General features: G+C 49.8%; 1 protein-coding gene across 4 annotated transcripts in view; it reads left to right on the plus strand.

Annotated features, from left to right (window-relative positions):
- Nucleotides 1-20,072, plus strand: part of MYH14 (myosin heavy chain 14) — a 91,046-nt gene that overhangs the window by 19,612 nt on the left and 51,362 nt on the right. For all 4 annotated transcript variants that reach the window (XM_079908547.1, XM_079908550.1, XM_079908548.1 and 1 more), the window contains 7 exons: nucleotides 673-813; nucleotides 11,203-11,298; nucleotides 13,568-13,686; nucleotides 14,917-15,069; nucleotides 15,279-15,452; nucleotides 15,762-15,935; nucleotides 17,977-18,091. In XM_079908547.1, coding sequence (XP_079764673.1) covers nucleotides 673-813; nucleotides 11,203-11,298; nucleotides 13,568-13,686; nucleotides 14,917-15,069; nucleotides 15,279-15,452; nucleotides 15,762-15,935; nucleotides 17,977-18,091 — 972 coding nt within the window. The remainder of the gene's footprint in view (nucleotides 1-672; nucleotides 814-11,202; nucleotides 11,299-13,567; nucleotides 13,687-14,916; nucleotides 15,070-15,278; nucleotides 15,453-15,761; nucleotides 15,936-17,976; nucleotides 18,092-20,072) is intronic.

Consider the following 20,072-nt stretch of genomic DNA (forward strand, 5'->3'; position numbering starts at 1 on the left):
TCTCCTGAAACTCCGGGGCTCTGCTTACTCCAGCGGGTGCTGTAACAACTCCAGCTTTGCCATCTCGTGGTTCCCGAAGATCGTGGTTTGCGTGGCTTGTAGGCTCCTGCTGCCTCATGGCTCCTGCCTGAGACTCCTTCTGTCTCCTGCTCTGCGCTCCTCCAGCCCTCTGGCTGTGGAAACGCCCCAAGGCTGTCTCGTCTACAGTGGCCCCGCTGCCCTGTGGCTCCCTGTCATTCTGGCTTCTTCCACCCCGTAGCTTGGGCCGCCTCCTGGCCCCTCCGCACCCAGCCTCCTGCTTACGGTGGCTTCCGAACCCTGTGCCATCGACCCCTCCTGTCCCATGGCTTCTGCTAACTCAGGCACCCGCAGCCCTGTTGCTTCTGCCAGTGGGCGGCTCCTGCCTTCTCTGGGCAACTCTGCGACTTGAGGATCATTATGGAAGGAGGGAAGAGGAAAGGTCTAATATGTGCTAAGTACCCACTTCACGCCTGGCCCTTCCCACCAAACCCTTGAAGAATGAATGGATCCCCACTCGTTTGACAGAGGAGGAGACCGAGGTTCCTAGTGGGGAAGTGATGCTCTTCCTGGGGTGGCTATTGAGGAAGCCGGGACTTGAGTCTGACTCTACAGCTCATTCTTGACCTTGGCCTCCCCCCGTTATTCCTACAGCCGACCTCCTCCTGGAGCCGTTCTCCCACTACCGCTTCCTGACCAACGGGCCATCATCCTCTCCGGGCCAGGAGCGTGAGCTCTTCCAGGAGACACTGGAGTCCCTGCGGGTCCTGGGATTCACCCACGAGGAAATCACCTGTGAGTGAGCCATGAGCCCAGAGCCCCCCATGAAGGATGGGGGTGGACACCTGGCCATTCATTGCTTGGTTTGAAAACTAAAACAGGGAACGGAGGAAGGAGGAAGCTTTAAGTAGGGGATCGGGAAGGACACACTAAGATGGTGATGTTTGCGCAAAGGCCTGGAGAGCCGAAGGTGTGAGCATTGGTGCTATCTGGGAAGAGTGGTCTAGGCAGGGGGAAACAGCGTGTGCAAAAGCCCTGAGGCAGGAAAGGTGTGGCATGTTTGAGGAATTGAAACTTCTCGAATGGATTCAATTAGTGGGTGACCCAGGGGAGTGGGGAGATGGAGCCACAGAGGCAGGTGGGGTCTCAAATGCCAGCCTGAGGGGCTGGGATTTGTCCTGAGGGCACTGGGGAGCCATGGGAGGGCTGGGAGCCGTGGAGGAGCAGCTCTGGGCCGTGTGGAGGATGGACTGGAGGGCAGGAGGAGGCTGAAGCGAGGGTGCAGGGAAGACCCTGCTCCTGGCCCAGGGTCTTCCTTGGTTGGTCTGGGCTCGGGGGCACTGGGGTGAAATACTCAGCTCATTATCCGTGTTCTGCTGCTTTGCCCCCCACCTTTCTCACCAAACAGTACATTTTGACAGTAGTTCCGTTGCAGTACTGTATTCGTTTGCCAGGGCTGCCATCACAAAGCACCATAAACCGAGTGCCGTAAACAAGTGAAATTGATCATGTCCCAGGTCTGGAGGCCAGAAGTCCTAGATCGAGGTGTTGGTGGGGTTGGTCGGTCCTGGGAGAATCTGTTGCCTTCCCCTCCCCTAACTTCTGGTGGTTTCCTTGTTAGAAACGTCACCTGACCTCCGCCTTCAGCTTCATGCGGTGCGCCCGCCTCCCTGCCCAAGCATCTGTATGCAAATCTCCCCTTTTATGGGACGCCCGCCATTTTGGATTAGGGGCCACCGCACTCCCGTGTGATCTCATCTTAACTTAAATAATTACAGCTGCAACGACCCCATACCCAAGTCAGGTCACATTCTGAGAGGTCCCAGGCATTAGGATTTTAATGTATTTTTGGAGGGAGTAGGGGGACACGATTCAACCCATTACGCGCACACAGAGGGGGAAATCTCAGTCTTTTTTCCGGCTACCTGGCATTTCATTGTCTGGATGAATTGTGATTCCTTCCACCAGTCCCGTGGAGACCTTGATTTCCAGTTCTGAGCGGGTCCGGGGCTGGGTCTCATTCTCCTCTGGTCTCTGGGGCTGCGGAAGGCCTCGGGAGCCACTGTGGGCTCCAGGGCCAATGGGGAGGGCTGGAGACCCAGTGCCAGGTTGGCTGTCCACCCAGGCAGCATACAGGCCAGCGTCCTCAGGCATATTGACACAGGGTCCCAGGCCTCCCTGCTAGATTTCCCAACCACGGGTTGCGTAACTGCCCTGCTCCTCCCTGGGCAACTGACAAACAAATTCAGATGGAGGCCACAGTGGGGGCCTGAGCCCCTCAGGTACCGCCTGCCCTCCTGACGCAGGTCACCTCAAGTAACCCTCCTGCCGTGTGGTGGGCGCGGGTAGCAGCTCCAATCTTTCCAGTCCCAAAACAAAAATTTTGCAGCACCGTCGGCATGTAGTGACATAATCTGAATATGATCAAAGGTCATCGTGTGAAAACCGAGTCGCCCTGGGCCCCTCTGAGCCCAGTTTTCCACTGTTAAGTTTCCTGCATCTCCTGCCAGAAATATTTCAGGCATGTAAGAAAAGACACACATTATTCTCCAGCCCCAGGGCTGATGTTCTTCTGTAATGTTGATCAAAATGTTACCGAATTTCTGGGACTTCCCTGGTGGTCCAGTGGCTAAGACTCTGCGCTTCCACTGCAGGGGGCATGGGTTCAATCCCTGGTGGGAGAACTGAGATCCTGCATGCTGCCCGCCCACCCCCCCCCAAAAAAAATGTTACTGTATTTCTCTCCTGATTTAAAAGTTCCTGCACAGTGGTTGATCCAGATGGGCCCCATCTCCCTGACCTTCCTCCCAGTACCCGCTCAGAGGCACCAAGTAACAATGAAAACACCTGGCATATCAGGCCCCGCACCCTGGCCTGGGTCCTGGGCAGCACTGGGGTAGAACGCTCAGCTCATCGCCCCCCGTGCTAGCGTGGGCTTTGTCTCCTACTTTTCCCACCAAACAGCGTGTTTGGCAGTCATTCTGGTTTTGTAGGTATAGGTGAATTTCAGGTTTTTTTGTGGTTGCAGAAGGTTTCACTGTTTAGATGAACTGTGATTCTTGTAACCCGTCTGTCCCTTGCAGACACACCCTTCGGGTGACTGCCTCCTATTGCTGTTGGAATCAAAAAGTGCCAGGAATATCCTTATAAGTAGATCTTTGTGCTCGTGGGCGAACAGAACTGCAGGATCAGTTCTTAAGCCACAAAATACTGAGTCCAAGGAGAGGTGCGGTTTTTGGTTTTATCCAGCTTTCACGGAACTCTAACAGCCTTATTGAGATATCATTCACATACCAAAACATTTACCTATTCAAATTATATGTCAGGGAATTCCCTGGCGGTCCAGGGGTTAGGACTCCGCACTTTCACTGCCAAGGGCCCAGGTTCGATCCCTGGTTGGGGAACTAAGATCCCGCAGGCCCTGTGGCGTGGCCAAATACAAGCCAGTGGCTTTTAGTACCTTCAGAGCTGTGCACAATCAATTTTAGAACATTTTCAGTGACCCAAGAAGATAACTGGTTCCCCTTTGCGGTCGTCTGCTGGTTTTCCAATGCCAGCCCCTGGCAACCACAGATCTGCTTCCTGTGTCTATGGATTTGCTTATCCGGGACCTTTCATGTAGATGGAATCATACAATATATCATCCTCTGTGGCTGGCTTTCTTCCCTCGGCATGATGGTTGGAAGTTTCATCCATGTGGTCGTATGTATCCGTGCTTCCTTCCTTTTTACTGCTGAATAATTTTGCTTTTTACCTTTTTCTTACGGAACCTTTCAAACAGGTATGCAAGTAGAGAGCAGAGGGTCGTGAACCCCCCACCCCTCCCCCAGGAACCTGGCACCAGATCCAGCAGTTAACGGGCTCATGACTTCTTGGCTTTCAGCTCTAACCCCCAGCCCCTTTCCCTTCCCCCAACCCCACTCTGTTTTTTTTAAATTGTACTGAATCGACCTCGCCGCCGTCCAGAAGGTGGCGCTAGTTTCCAGTTTCTCTCACCCTGTGTCTGGAGCCCCTGTTCCCCCGACGTGGTTGTCAGCAACCACTGTTGTCAGCTTTTTTGCTTTTGCTGGTGTGGCACGTGGATGGGGTCTCATAACAGTGTGATTTTGTGTCTCACTTCCAAGGAGTGGAGCCAGCCGGTCACCTTTTTTCTAGACTCTCCTTTGGAAGAAAGAGGAGACAGAGATGGGGAGTTCCCTGGCGGTCCAGTGGTTAGGACTCGTAGGTTAGGGATGGCCCTGGGTTCGATCCCTGGTCGGGAAACTAAGCTCCCACAAGCCTCATGGCATGGCCAAAAAGAAAGAAGGACACAGAGGTCCAGGGAGGTGGGGTGTCTGCCCTATAGGACTCACTGCCTTTGATGAGGTGGTGGTGGAACCCGGGTCTGACTCCAAAGCCAGCCCGTGATCCGTTTCCAGAGAGGCAGGTGGGAGCCTCTGGGTCGCCCACGGGAAGCCCAGGGCAGAGAGCGTTCGGGGCCAGTGGAAGCAGGACCTCCACGCCCCTCCTCACTTCCCATCCACGTTGGCGCCGTAAATGCCACCAGGGAGGTGGAACAGGCAGCCTAGCACGCAGGGAGGTGAGCTCCTGTCACGTGAGGCCGTCGTAGCCTCGCCAGCCCCGCGCCTCCGCCCGTGCAGGTTGGGGCTTGCTTACTGCCGGCTGGGTTGAAGTCACCAGCCAGAGCTGACTGCCAACCCCTCAGGCGTCAGGTTCGCCGGGTGCTTGGAACCCACGCAGGTTCCGAAGCCAACCGTAAAAGGCCATTTTAAAGGCCACCGGGGGAACTCGAGTCTGGGTCAGGTCTGAGCTGATGTTAAGGATGAATAATCATCCAGTCTGTTAGGGGTGATGATGCCTTTGTGAGTCTATCAGGAGATGTGCTCATTTATTTATCTTTTGGGAGGTACCTCGCTGCCCTGCCGCAAAACCTCCCAGTGTTTCTGGGACCCTGGGCTGTTCCCGACACCCCAGCCCCCTGACCCCCCCGCCCAGCCCCTCCCACTGCCCAGCAGGGGAAACCTAGGCCCAGGAGGCCACTGGCTTGCCCCAGGTCACGCCTCAGTAATGTACCCCCCACTAGTTAACTCTTGGCCATTTGTTCATTCGTATATCGATTCATTCAACACATGATGGAGTCTGCGGGCCAGACCCCTGCAGACGCTGGGAGAAATGAACTGTGACCAAGACAGAGCAAGCCCCTGCCCCCTGGAGCGCTGAGACCCTGAGAGCATCAAATCACACAAGTGGATTAAAGTTGATCCCCTGGAAGAGTGGTGGCTGGAAGGTGCATGGAGTAGTGACTGTGGGTCGGGGGGTGGGGGTGGGGTCTCGGAAGGGGCGGGGCAGCCCCTGGAGGAGGCGGCGCTTGGCTGAGCCCCGATGGTCAGGCAGGAATTAAGCAGGTGTAGGTGGTTCTGGACCACCTCTATGGGGAGGGAACTCCCAGGGCAAAAGCCTGGGGGCAAGAGAGAGTGTCAGGTGTTGGCGGGGATTAAAGAGGTTGGCCTGGCTGGTTGGAGTAACTGAGGGGACCCGAGGCTGGAGCAGGTGGGAGGATTGGGGACAGGGTGCCGAAGACCTTGATAAGGGATAAGATTGAATCCCAAAAGTAGTGGGGACTGTGGAAGGCATTCTTCCCCCCAAAGTGGCAAGCTGAAGTTCATTCGTGAACACATTTATGGAGTGCTTACTGTATACAGAGGATACAGTTAGAAGGTGAATAAGGAACAGATACTTTCCACAAGGAGTTACGATCCTGATGGAGATCGAAAGGAAAAATTCAGACTTGTTGCACACCCCAGCGTGCCCCGAAAACTATACCAAAACCTTTTTTCCCTGGGGGACTAGAATTCATGGACCGTAAAATTCGCCATTGTCAGTATACAGTTCAGTATTTGTAACATATTCACAAGGTGGTGTGACTCATCACTGCAATTTCACTGTCTAATTCCAGAAACTGAGTCTTTTCTCAGCAGTGATCTTTTTTTTGACTACATTTCAAGGGGTATGAAATTCAAAAAGAACTAAAAGTCTATGATCATTCCAGTGTCCCGGGCTCCCAGGAGGCCACCTCTGTTAGCTGTTTCTTTTATTTATTTATTTATTTTTTTGGTTAGCTGTTTCTTGTGTGTCCTTCAGAGTAAGGCTTCTTGAAGCTGTCAGGCCAGTGACCAACACCCCCCCCTTCTGTTTTCAGGGATTTTTTTAACCTCTTTTTTTAAAAAAAAAATACTTATTTGGCTGTGCTGGGTCTTAGTTGCGGCACGCGGGATCTTTGTTGCAGCATGTGAGATCCTTTTAGTTGTGGCATGCAGGATCTTTTAGTTGTGGCATGGGGAGTCTTTAGTTGCGGCATGCAAACCTTTAGTTGCAGCATGTGGGATCTAGTTCCCTGACCAGGGATCGAACCTGCGCCCCCTGCATTGGGAGCGCGAGTCTCAACCACTGGACCACCAGGGAAGCCCCCTAACCTCTTTATTTTGAATAATTTCAGATTTACAGAAAAGTTTTAGAGTACACAGAATTGCCGCATACCTTCTCCCAGAGTCCTCAAACATTACCATCTTGCCACATCTGCTTTATCCTTGTCTGTCTTTCTAATTACTTGTTCTGAGCTGTTCGAGAGTAGGGGTGTAGCCCAGGGTTCCCGTCACCCTTCATATTTCCGATGACCACTGTCACAAATGACCACAAACCTAGTGGCTTATAACAACACACATTTATTCCCTCACGGTTCTGGAGGTCAGAAGTCAAAAATCAGTCTTACTGGTTAAAGTCAAGGTGTCAGCAGAGCAGGTCCCTTCTGGAGGCTCTGGGAAGAATTCGTTTTCTTGCCTTTTTCAGCTTTCAGAGGCCACCCGTATGCCTTAGCTCATGGCCCTTTTCTGCGTCTTCAAAATGCATCACTCTAGGGACTCCCCTGGTGGTCCAGTGGTTAGGACTCTGCGCTTTCATGCCAGGGCCTGGGTGCGATCCCTGGTTGGGGAACTAAGATCCCGAAAGGTACGCGGCGCGGCCAAAAAAATTGAAAAAAAAACCAAAATGCATCACTCTAACCTCTGCTCATGTGGCCTTCCCCCTCTGCCTCCCTCTTATAAGAACGCTTATGATTACGTTTCGGACCCACCTGGATAATGCAAGATTAATCTCCCGTTTTAAGATCCTGAATTTCATCACATCGGTAAAGTCTATTTTTCCCTGCAAGGTAACATTCACAGGATTCAGACCGTGGACATTTTGCGGAGAGGGGGCATTACTCATCTTACCGCCCACCACCCCCCCCCCCGAATCTGTCTGTGCTTATTTCCTAAGAACATTCTCTGACACAAACACAGTACAGTATCATCATTAGGAAATTAACATTGGCACTGTTAGTACTGTTATCTAATCCACAGACCTTATGCCAACTGTCCCAATAATGTCCTTTATAGCAAAAAAAATTTTTTTAAGTTAAACAAACACACACATACACACACACACACACACACACACACACACACACACACACACACACACACACACACTTCCCCAGTCCAGGATCACACACGTTGCATCTAGTCGTCACACTTTACTCTCCATCCATCTGGAACCGGTCCTGAGTCTTTATCGTTCGTGACCTTGACACTTGGGGAGATTACAGACCAGTTGTTTTGTCAACGTGCGTGTGTTTCCTCGTGATTAGATTCGGGTTACGCATTTTTGGCATGGGTCTCCCAGAAGGGCTCCCCCCTCCACCTTCCGCCACTCCCTTTTCCTAAGTAAACTTTGTACAGAAGCTTACGTAGCACAGACACCGGCAAATGAGCGCGGTGCCAAAGTGCCCAGCTCAGGGGAATTTCTGCAGGTGACGCCCCATATCACCCGCACCTCGAAGCCCCCCTCAAGCCCCTTCCCCTCGCCGCAACCCCCATCACCACTGTGTTGGCATCTAACAACATGGAGTTGTTTCGCCCGCTCTTGAATTTGGAACACACAGACCCGTACAGTCCGTGCACTTTTGAACCTGGCTTCTTCCTTGCAATCCTGTGAGTGTGCCGTCTGTCCGAATTCAGTGAGTGGCCAGAAGGGGGCTTCCGAGGGGCTGGCGCACTGGTGTGTTCGTTTTGTAAGATCTCACTGCGCGGCATGGAGGTGCTCTGTGTGCTTTTCTGTGTGTGCTCTACGTTCGTACAAACGTCCGAATTTTATGCTGAAAGAGGGACGGAAAGGGCTGCACGGCCGTTAAGAATACAGACCCCAGGGCCAGACCGCCGGGTGTGTCTCAGCCATGCCGCTTATGAGCTGGGTGATCCTGGGTAAGTTGATTACCCGAATGTGCCTCGGTTTCCCTGTCTGTCAAATGGGGGTTTTAGTGTTTCCCATCGCAAGATGCTATTGCAGGATTTGGCTCAGTGAGTTGTTCCGAAGGTGACATGAGGTCATTTGTGAGTGTTTGGAACAGGACCTGGCACGGAGTAAGTGAAAATAGATCGGTGTCCTTTTCAATCCGTAAATCGTGAAGACTGTTCTAGGAGGAACGTGGATGAGGTAGCTGGGTGTTGGCGCTGGTCTGAAGCATCACTTCGAAAGCAGCAGGCAGGAGCCCAGCCTGATGTAGGCGTGTTATATGGTCCACTCCAAGCCGCGGGCAGCTTCGCGGGTGGAGACGAGGAGGCTTTGACGCGATGACCAAATCTTGATAAGTTCTGAACAAAACCAAGACCAGCCTTCCCTCGGATTCCTCAGTGACTATCCTCCTAGAAAATGCACTGTGTATTAAAACCAAACACAAAACACTTTTGTGTGTATACATAAAACTGCTGGGGTTAGTCTCAGAGCATTCCAAACCATGATTTCACAGACGTGAATGTCCACTGGGACGTTTCGCAATCAAACGGAATGTGGGCAACTCTTTGTGATACAGAAGGGCAACGCCTCTGGTTCCCACCTGCCCAGTCTCTGTGGCATCCAGAAACATTGCCAGGGTGGCCCCCATCCCTATGCTAACCAACCCCTGCACGTTCCCGAGACGTCCTCTAGGGGGCAGCATTGCCCACTCACGGCGAGATTTCTAGCCGCTTTGCGCAGACGTGCAAATATTAATACAATCGATCTTCTTTTACGATGTCCGAGTTGGAGAATTCACCTACACACGACATTTATTCGTAACCCCCAAACCAGATATCCTGGTGCTTTTGTGGCCATTGCTGTCATGCATAGAGGAGTGAAAGTTTTGAGTTGCCCAGTGTGCACCCAACTGAAGTCTCACGGGGTGACATTCAGCCTTCTTGTTCCAGCCCATACTGTAAACCACTGTCCTTTCTACAGTCTGTTGAGTGCCATGCTTTTCACTTTTGGGGTGCTTTTTGGTTGGTGATTTCACTGTCTGAAATGTCCCCCTAAATGTAGTGCTTAATGCTGTCCGGTGTCCCTAAGAGCAGGAAGGCTGTGATGTGCTTTACAGAGAAAATACGTGTGTGAGAAGAGCTTCCTTCAGACTCCAGCTGTAGTGAATGTTGGTTGTGAGTTCAATGTGAATCAATGCTGTATATCAGATAAGATGTCTTTAAAAAAATTTTATTGAAGTATAGTTGATTTACAATGTTGTGTTAATTTCTGCCGTATACCAAAGTGACTGGGTTATATATGTGTGTGTGTGTGTGTGTGTGTGTGTGTATTCTTTTTCATATTCCTTTCCATTATGGTTTATCACAGGATATTGAAGAGTGTTCCCTGTGCTATACAGTACGACCTTGTTGTTTATCCATCCTATATACACTAGTTTGCATCTGCTAATCCCAAACTCCCACTCCTTCCCTCCCCTACCCCCCTACCCCTTGGCAACCACAAGTCTGTTCTCCGTGTCTGTGAGTCTGTTTCAATTTCATTGATATGCTCATTTGTGTCGTATTTTAGATTCCACATATAAGTGATATCATATGATATTTGTCTTTCTCTTTCTGACCTACTTCACTTACTATGATAATCTCTAGGTCCATCCATGTTGCTGCAAATGGCATTATTTCATTCTTTTTTATGGCTGAGTAGTATTCCATTGTATATATGTACCACATTTTCTTTATCCAGTTATCTGTCAATGGACATTTAGGTTGCTTCCATGTCTTGGCTTTTGTAAGTAGTGCTGCTGTGAACATAGGGGTGCTTGTATCTTTTCAAATTAGAATTTTGTCTGGGTATATGCCCAGGAGTGGGATTGCTGCAATTCTATTTTTAGTTTTTTGAGGAACCTCTATACTGTTTTAGATAGTGATGCACCAGTTTACATTCCCATCAGATAAGGTGTGTTTAAACAGAAACACACATAAACCAAGGTGATGCATTGATCAGTTGATGAAAATGTGACCAGAGGCTCCCAGGAACCAAACCTGTATTCCCCCATAGGAACGTTTGTTCACATTCGATAATTCAGTGTTTCAGGTGACGCTATAGAACATAATTACCAAGAATAAGGAAAATTGACTGACCTTGACATTTTCTGCCTTTTTTTTTTGCATAGATAGTGGTTGCCATATATACCATTCTGCACCTCGAATTTTTTACTCGATATTTTAGAAATGTTTCCATATTGCTAAAGATCTTCCTCATTCATTTCTCTAAATCCTTTTAAATCTTCTATGCATTGCTCTATAAAATGGACATGAGCAGACACCAAATGACGATAAAGCAAACTTTGAATATAAAATACAGAATTCAGGGACTTCCCTGGAGGTCCAGTGGTTATGACTCCGCTCTTCCACTGCAGCGGGCACGGGTTCAATCCCTGGTCAGGGAACTGAGATCTCTCGTGCCACGCTGTGTGGCCAAAAAATAAAATAAAATACAGAATTCATTTATCCGTTCATGTATTTAAGACCTGCTTGGTGTCAGGTGGTGGTATAACTTGACATAAGGTTTTTAAGCTAGATTTCTTTTTTTTATTGTCTTATTTTTTTAATTGAAGTATAGTTAATGTACAATGTTGTGTTAGTTTCAGGTGTACAGCAAAGTGATTCAGTTATACATACATATACATATATCTATTCTTTTTCTGATTCTTTTCCATTATAGGTTATTACAAGATATTGAGTATAGTTCCCTGTGCTATACAGTAGGTCCTTGTTTAAGCTAGATTTCTAAGGGGCTAGTTCAGACCACATGTCAGGACCCTGAGCCTCGCTGATCTGTGTCTCTGCTGCCCCTTAGCCATGCTGCGGATGGTCTCGGCCGTTCTCCAGTTTGGCAACATTGTCCTGAAGAGAGAACGGAACACCGATCAAGCCTCCATGCCTGACAACACAGGTACCACCACATGGCCTGCTACCCACCTACGTACAGAGCATCCTCCCTTCCCAGCCAGACCCACCTCCCATCCAGGACCACCCTGATTTCCTGCCCTTTGCTGAATCTTTACCAAAATAACACCGTCCACTCTTTTCTTGATTATAAAAAGTGTGAGCTCTGCTGAAAATTTGAACAACACCAGTGTGCCAAGGTGGAAGGGGGTGCAGACAGCAGGATCCTCTATCATCCCAGCCCCTCCCAGAAAACCAGCATTAGCACTGGCCATATCTCCTCCTGGCCTCTGCGCTCTGCGTATATATACTTCTGGGGTTTTTTTGCCTTTCAGCAGAAGTATAGTTGATATTCCTTTTTTTATCAAAATGGAAATAGCTTTGCTTCTTTATTATTATAAAATAATACAATCTGAATGGGGAAGAAAATATGGCAAGACAGGGAAGTATAAAGGCAGGGAAATTACCCGTAATTACTGCTAACACTCTTGGGGGCATTTCTCTCTGGGCTTTGTTCTACGTCTGTATCAATGTGGAAATAATTATCACAGAAATGGAATCTTGCTTTACACCGCCTTCCCCTCGAGATGGGAAGAGCTTTCTGTCCTGATTATGACACCCTATGGGCTATTTTCAAAAGCTGTGCAACACAGAACATATGAAGGAAGGGGCATCTCTCACGATGTCACTGATCTGAGCTGTCCCTGTGACATCTGGGGGCCAGGTTCACACACGCAGCAGGTGTGCCATACATACTCATTCGTTTGATTTTCAAAATTGGGGTCAGACCTTATAAACTGTTTTGAAACCTGCTTTCCCCCCACCCCCTTAATGCAATGGGGGTAACTTTTCAAGGTTATTAACTAGAACTCTACTGGGGTTGCTTCACCTGGGCTCTGTGAGGAGAACTGTATGTCAGTATAATTAATCTCCTTTGGAATCCCTTGTATTTCCTTTTCTGCATTTGCAAACATTGATTGGAGAAGCAGCCCCCAGGCTCCACCGGCTGGCAAAGTACACACCAAGGGCTTAGAACCCTGTTAAGTCACCCTGTTACTGGCAGCATAGTACTCCATGCTGTTTTTTCAGTTTTTAAATATTCCCATATAATGCAGAATCACTGTAGAAGAATTAGAAATTGCAATTGCATCAGAGGGAGAGAGAGAGAGAGAGATTGATTTAAATCCTCATCACCTCTCAGAAATAACCACTGTTGACATTTTAATGTGTCTCTTCCTCAGTGTTTTTCTCTTTTGCTGGAGCTGAGTATTTGTAGTAACTATCTTCCTGTGACGCAAGTGATAGAGGCTCAAAAACACTTCTTAATGATCATTTTAATTCAGAGTCGAAAGAAGAAATACACCTGCCCACACAACCCTTCCTCCATCTTCTGCCAAAACAGCTATTAACATTTTGGCAATTTTTTATTCCCACAAAAATAGGGAAGAGCAGTGAATTTTTAAAGATTTCTTTTAGGTTTGGCCACCTCACTGAACTCTTATTCCAAGAGTTTTCCCCCAGCATTTTATTGAGACATTTTCCAACATATAGAAAAGTTCAAAAAATTTTATACCAAACACCCAGATCCACCACCAAGATTCTACCACTGACACTTTACTACGCTTGCTTTATCGAATATCTTTGCATCCTCTGTTCATCCATCTCCTTTTCTGGCGCGTTTCAAAATCTCAGATATTGGTACAGACCCTTCAGCCTGTATATCTTTACTGGCATCCAATGTTTGTTTACAGTTCTTTCATGGACTGGAAGTGAAACATACAAATCATGAAATGTACATGTCTTAAGTGTACCGTGTAATAATTTATAATGATTATTTATTTATTAAATAATAATTATTTATAATGCTTATATTATTAATTAGTAATAATAATGTTATAAATAATTATTATTTATAATAATAATATTTAGTGACTGCAGAACATTTGTTCAAATGGATGCACCCTGACTCTCTAACCAACCCCTAGCTGTTGGACATTCAGGTTGCTTCCTGGTTTTCCCCATTGTAAACAGTGCTGTGACAGACATCCTCCTAGTCCAGCTTTTGCCCACATCCAGAATTATTTTTGCCAACTTAGGGTTCCAGGAGGAGAATTATTGGGCTGGAGAATGCACACACCTTTAGGACCCGTAATGCCTCTAGCAGGAAAGGCTGGTGTTCCACCAACGGTGGGGGGTGGCACCCTCTCCCCCCTCCCCCCCTCTGCACTGTCCCCACCTCCCAGTGCTGATCACATCTTGGTGCCTCTCGCCCTCAGCTGCGCAGAAGCTCTGCCGCCTCCTGGGCCTGGGGGTGACAGATTTCTCCCGCGCCCTGCTCACCCCCCGCATCAAAGTTGGCCGGGACTACGTGCAGAAAGCACAGACCAAGGAACAGGTGGGCAAGGCTGGCGGCAGGTGGGCGCAGGGAGGGCCCTGGATTTTTAAGCGGCTTATGCCAGTTTTTTCTCGCTCACTCAACAAACTTTTGCTGAGTGTCTGTTCAGTTACCGACTCTGGTCTAGGTGCTAGAATAAAGGCAGTCATGGAAACAAAGACCACGCCTTCAGGGAGCTCAGGCTGTAGTAGGGAATCAGATAATAAAGGAAGAAACGGGTGCTTTCTTCAAAGGAGGGGATTGAGGTGCTTGGGAAAGTCTTCTCGGAAGAGGTGACATTGGAGTTGAGACTTGGATGGTTCAAGACAAAGGGCATGTGTAAAGGCCCTGGGGCTGGAACAAGCTTGGCAAGTTGGGAACGTTAAGGAGATCAGTGAGACTAGACAGTGGGGGAGAGGGTGGTAGAAGCCGCAGTCAGAGAGGTTGGAAGGGGACAGATCACATGAGGTCTTAGGAGCCACAATAAGGAGGTGAGTTTTATGTAGAGTGCAGCAGGAGGCCAGTGAGGATTTAAGCCAGGGAATAACTTGGTTCAGTTTGTCTTTATAAAGATTCCCTTGTCTACTGTGTGGAGAATTGGGTCCAGGGGGACCCAGTGGAAGCAATGAGACACAAGGAGGCCGCTGTCACAGTGCCGGCAAGCGATGACAGCAGCACAGATAAGCGTGGTGGCAGTGAGGGTGGGGAGAGGTGAAAACAGACTAGATGTTTTCAGAATTCCAGTTTTGGGGCAGAGGCCTCTGCCTGACCCCAGGCTGGGCTCTCGAGGTGCTAGGACAGAGAAGGCACAGTGACGGATATGAGCTTGGGGATCACACTGACCTGGGTTCTGCTCTCAGTCAAGGTACTATTGATAGGATCCATTTTACAGATGAAGACACTGAGGCACAGAGAGGTTTATTCATATGCCTGAGGTCACACAGCCTCTAAGTAGCAGAGCTAGGATTCCAATCTAGATGTTGGTCTCCAGATTCCACCCTCTTACCTGTTCTTCCGCGGAAATTGGTTCAAGGGTTGGGTGGAATATTCATGAACTAATGTGCCCCCAAGCGCTTCACACAGTGCCCGACGCACAGTAGGGCGTCACTAATGATCTGCTGTTGTTAAAGTCGCTGCTCTTGACGAACCATGATGGGGCTCCGTCCACACCCAGTGTCTCCTTGCCGGCAGGGCGGGGTCGGGGGGCACTAATGTGCAGGCTGGGCCCTCACTGTGTGCCCTGACCTGCAGGCTGACTTTGCGCTGGAGGCCCTGGCCAAGGCCACCTACGAGCGCCTCTTCCGCTGGCTGGTCCTGCGCCTCAACCGAGCGCTGGACCGTAGCCCCCGCCAAGGCGCCTCCTTCCTGGGCATCCTGGACATCGCCGGCTTTGAGATCTTCCAGGTCTGCGCTTTGTGCCTGGCTGGGGGCTGGGAGGGCTCCATCACGCTGGCCCTGTCCCCCTCTCTCTGGTTCCCTGTCCCCCTCTCTCTGGGTCCCTGTTCGCCTCTCCCTGGGTCTCTGCTCCCCTTTCTATGGGTCCCTGTCCCCCCCGGGTTCCTGCCCCCTCCGGGTCCCTGTCCCCCTCTTTCATCTGTCCCTCCCCCCCGCAGCTGAACTCCTTCGAGCAACTCTGCATCAACTACACCAACGAGAAGCTGCAGCAGCTCTTCAACCACACGATGTTTGTCCTGGAGCAGGAGGAATACCAGCGCGAGGGCATCCCCTGGACCTTCCTCGACTTCGGCCTCGACCTGCAGCCCTGCATCGACCTCATCGAGCGGCCGGTGAGCCCACGGCTGCTCCACCCTCCACGTGACCTTGGTCCAGCTCCTCACCCCACCGGCCTCAGGCCTCTCCATCGGTTAAATGGGGAAAATGGCATAGATCCTTGTGGCTGCTGGATGATTAGAACCCAGAACATGCCTGCCACAGGGCGTGGCTCGAATCAAAGGGCTAATCGATGGCTATAACGGTTGTTCTCGTGTTTGCTCGTAGGTCCCAAGTGGCACAAGAACTAAAAATTAGCAGCAACCTAAGTGTCCAGTATTTGGGGATCTGACTTAACTCTTCTGCCCTCCTCTGTTAATGGTCAGGCCAACCCCCCTGGGCTCCTCGCTCTGCTGGATGAGGAGTGCTGGTTCCCAAAGGCCACAGACAAGTCCTTTGTGGAGAAGGTGGCCCAAGAGCAGGGTGGTCACCCCAAATTCCAGCGGCCAAGGACTCTGCGGGATCAGGCCGACTTCAGCGTCCTGCATTATGCGGGCAAGGTAGGGAGCAGGGGCCAGCCTTGGGGGCTGTGGGTGGGAGTGAGGATGAAGGGAGGGTGCAGAGGGAAAGCAGGGGCCACCTGGTGTCCACTGGGACAAGTCACAGCCAGGCCAGGGGTAGGAAAGCCCTTGGAGGAGTGAGGACTCTGTCTGATGAAGTCAGCAAAGGCTTCCTCAAGGAGGGGATATTTGCAGTGGGTTTCAAGAGATGGATAGGAGTTCACCAGGTGGAGAATTAGGTGCATTTTATTCACTCATTTGGCCAACATATGCCTTTTGTGGGCTCAGCCCTGTGCTGAGCAAAGCTGGGGACCCACGTCAGATATGATTCTGTCCTCACAAAGTTCCTTATCTGGGAGGGAGATGAAGACAGACCATCGGGATATAAGGCCGATAAGTGCTTTAATGGGACCAGCTATGGATAGTGTCAAAGTCCAGAGGAGCAATCCCAGGGAAGGTCTCACAGAGGAGAGTGATGCTTGATCTGAACTCTAAATCAAGGGTCAGCAAACATTTTCTGTGAATAGTTTCAGTTCTGTGGGCCAGTCTCTGGCGCAACTACTCAATTCTGCCATGAGAGCACGAAAGAAGCCACAAGTTCACACATAAATGAAGGCCATATTCCAATAAAACTTTATTTATTTTATTATTTTTTAAATTATCTATTTATTTATTTAAATTTATTTATTTATTTTTGGCTGCATTGGGTCTTTGTTGCTGCACGCAGGCTTTCTCTAGTTACGGCAAGCGGGGTCTGCTTTTCGTTGTGGTGCGCGGGCTTCTCATTGCAATGGCCTCTCTTGTTGCAGAGCACAGGCTAAACACACAGGCGTCATGGCGTGCGGGCTCGGTAGTTGTGGCTCGCAGGCTCTAGAGCGCAGGCTCAGTAGTTGTGGCACACGGGCTTAGTTGCTCCGCGGCATGTGGGATCTTCCCGGACCAGGACTCAAACCCGTGTCCCCTGCATTGGCTGGCAAAGTCTTAACAACTGCGCCACCAGGGGAGTCCTATTTATTTATTTTTGGCTGTGTCGGGTCTCAGTTGCCGCACCCTGTGTGGCCTCTTTGTTGTGGCGGGCGGACTTACTTGGCCCGCGACACGTGGGATCCTACTTCCCCAGCCAGGGATTGAACCTGCGTCCCCTGCATTGGAAGGCAGATTCTTAATCACTGGACCACCAGGAAGGTCCCTAAAACTTTATTTATAAAAGGAGGTGGATTTGGCTGGGAGGCCATTGTTTGCCAATCCCTGGTCTAAATGATGAGTAGGGACTTCCCTGGTGGTCCAGTGGGTAAGACTCCATGCTCCCAATGCAGGGGGCCTGGGTTTGATCCCCGCTCAGGGAACTAGATCCTGCATGCCACAACTAAGACCTGGTGCAGCCAAATAAATAAATATTTTAAAAAATAATAATAAAATAAATGATGAGTAACCCGTAGCCAGAAAAGAATGGGTGGAGGGGACGGCATACACAAAGGCTGAGGGGTAGGAGACCCATGTGTTCTGTTCTAGAACTCAGTTGTTTTCCAGACATTTGCTAAGATTTCCTGTGTGCCCAGTCCTCTGCTGGTTGTGAGTCAGACTCAGGCCCTGGCCTCTGGAAGCCACCATCTGGTGGGGGGGGAACGCGTGCAGGGAATCGTGGTGGTCAAGACTGTGATTCCATGGAAGGGAGCTGGCCACGTGAAAATCCACGGAGAGGGAATCACAGGTGGCGGGAACGGCAGGGGTCAAAATCCTGAGGTGGAAATGAGCTTGCACGTTTGAGGACCAGAGTGGCTAAATGAATAAGGAAAGAAGTGTTGGTGGATGAGGTCCCAGAGGTGGGCAGAGTCCTCTTAAGGGAAATACAGAAAGGGAGAGGGACCATGCTGCGGGTGGGTGCAGTTCAGGATATGGGCACAAGGTGTCCACCAGTGCTCTCTCCTGAGTGGTGAGCCCCAGAGCTGGGAATCTCAGAGCTTCTGAGAGGCTCCCTGGGAAATCAGCAGTGCTGGTGAACCCACCATCCCGCCACCCTCCTGTGCCCAATTTCATTCAGGTTGACTACAAGGCCAATGAGTGGCTGATGAAAAACATGGACCCTCTGAATGACAGTGTCGCAGCCTTGCTTCACCAGAGCACAGACCGGCTAACGGCAGAGATCTGGAAAGACGGTAAGGACCAGCTTCCGCAGGCCCTGTCCCTGGAGCTCTGTGCATCCCTTCTCCCAACTCACAGTGTGAACACTTTTGTTCCAGACCTGAGTTGTCAGCTCAGAGGCAGAACTGGTGCCAGTAGGCCAGACAGCCTTACAGTAGTGATTCCAATTAGTGATTGCTTGATTGATATCTCAAACCAGCATCACACTCAATGATAAAACACTCCTCCTTAATCAGAAAAAGACAAGGATGCCCACTGTCAACACTGCTGTGAAACACTGTTTGGGCGATAATAGTTTATGCAATCAGACCAGAAAAAGAAATAGGTATATGAATATTCAAAAGGAAGCAATGAAGTTATTAATTGTAGATGGCATATGATCCCTAAAAAAAAAAAAATCAAGAGATTCGACTGAAAAAGAATTAATAACAACAAGAGAACTCGGAAGGGCAGTATTTACAGGTTAGTCAACTTTTAGGCTTTGCTTTCGTTGATCTCTCCCAAAGTTCCCTTCAGGGATTCAGGGAAGAAAAAAAAGAGCAAAAACCCAGGTATAGTTTTGGAGTTTTCCTGCTCCAACAAGGCCCGTGTGAGTTTGGCCATCAGTCTTTTCAGACTGACACTTTCAGACCAGCAAGCCCTGTCCATCCTTGCCCTCCATCCTTAGAGGAGGTTTGAGAGATGATTTTATAAAACGGACAGAACCAGCATCTTGGTTTCCTGATTCTGGGTTTCCAGAATCTGTCAGTTTGCCTTAATCTTTTACTGAAGTGAAAAGCATAGTAGTAGAAGCGCCAGCCCATGCAATTGGACAAGAGAACAGAATAAGCAAGATGAGTCATTCCCAAAACAAACTCACAGAGCAAAAGGGCATAGCACACCTTGATATGGTGAGCTGATTTTAGACAGGGAAATTTGATGTTAGTATCTCATATAGTTTATACAAGAGGGATTGAAAAGCATTGTTTGATGTTCAGTAACAGAACCAGATTCTGCCGAGAATCATCTCCTTCAGACTGAAAATCTTCCCCGTCAACTTCTTTAAAACTTGTGCCATGTTCATGGGCACATGATGTTCCCCCTAATCCTTCACATGCTCCGCCCTATATATGCTCGGCTCTCAAAAGTGTTCCAAGAGAGAAAGTAGAAGTGGCAAAGCCTCTTGAGTCCCGGACTGGAACCCCACACAGTATTATTTCCTCCACAGTTCTTCTGAACAAAGCAAGTCACAAGGCCAGCCCAGATTCAAGGAGCTGCAAGTCACAGAGAGGGGTGGGGGATTGGGGCCATTTCTGCATCAATCTCTACTACAGCTGCCCTGAGCCCAGAGTTGGCTTTGCTTTCGGGCATCCTGACAGCCCAGAGTTGGGTACCCAACATCCTGGAAGCCCAGGGGAAAAGGCAAATGAGACAAACTCTCTTCAACAAGCTGGGTGGGAGCCTTGAGTTAGTCCTTGAGCTTCCTGGTGGCCAGGGCAAAAGGGCATACCTAATAAAACAGATACAGACTCAACCTATAGGGAGAGAAGTTTTTTCCCCCCGGGTATTAAATTCGAAGGGGGCATTCGCCCTTTCAACCAACATTGATGCCCTCATAAAGCTGAACAGGACAGTCTCCCTGGCTTTAAAAGTTCATGGCCAGGATCAGGTTCCTCCTCCTGCTTTGCTCTGCGCTGTTGACTAATAACCCTTTCTTCTTTTTTCTTCCTGCCTCTTCTCATGCTGCTCCCTTTGCACCTCCCATCCCGTCTCCCTGCCTCTCCCCCCCTCTGTCCTCACCCCCACCCAGAACACGGGGGCTTGCAGCAGTTCTCTTTCCTGGGCTCCTTCCCACCGTCACCCCCAGGATCTTCAGGGAGGCGCGGCTCTGCCATTTCTCCGTCAGGGGGTGGGTGTTGCTGTGCACCAACGGGTGAGATTTGCCAGACGAGGAGGGTGGGCCCTTTGGACCGGGAACCTGGTTTTGAACGTGTATCCCCTTTCCTTACCATACAG

Source organism: Stenella coeruleoalba, assembly GCF_951394435.1.
Source record: "Stenella coeruleoalba genome assembly, chromosome: 20".
NCBI lineage: Eukaryota > Metazoa > Chordata > Mammalia > Artiodactyla > Delphinidae > Stenella > Stenella coeruleoalba.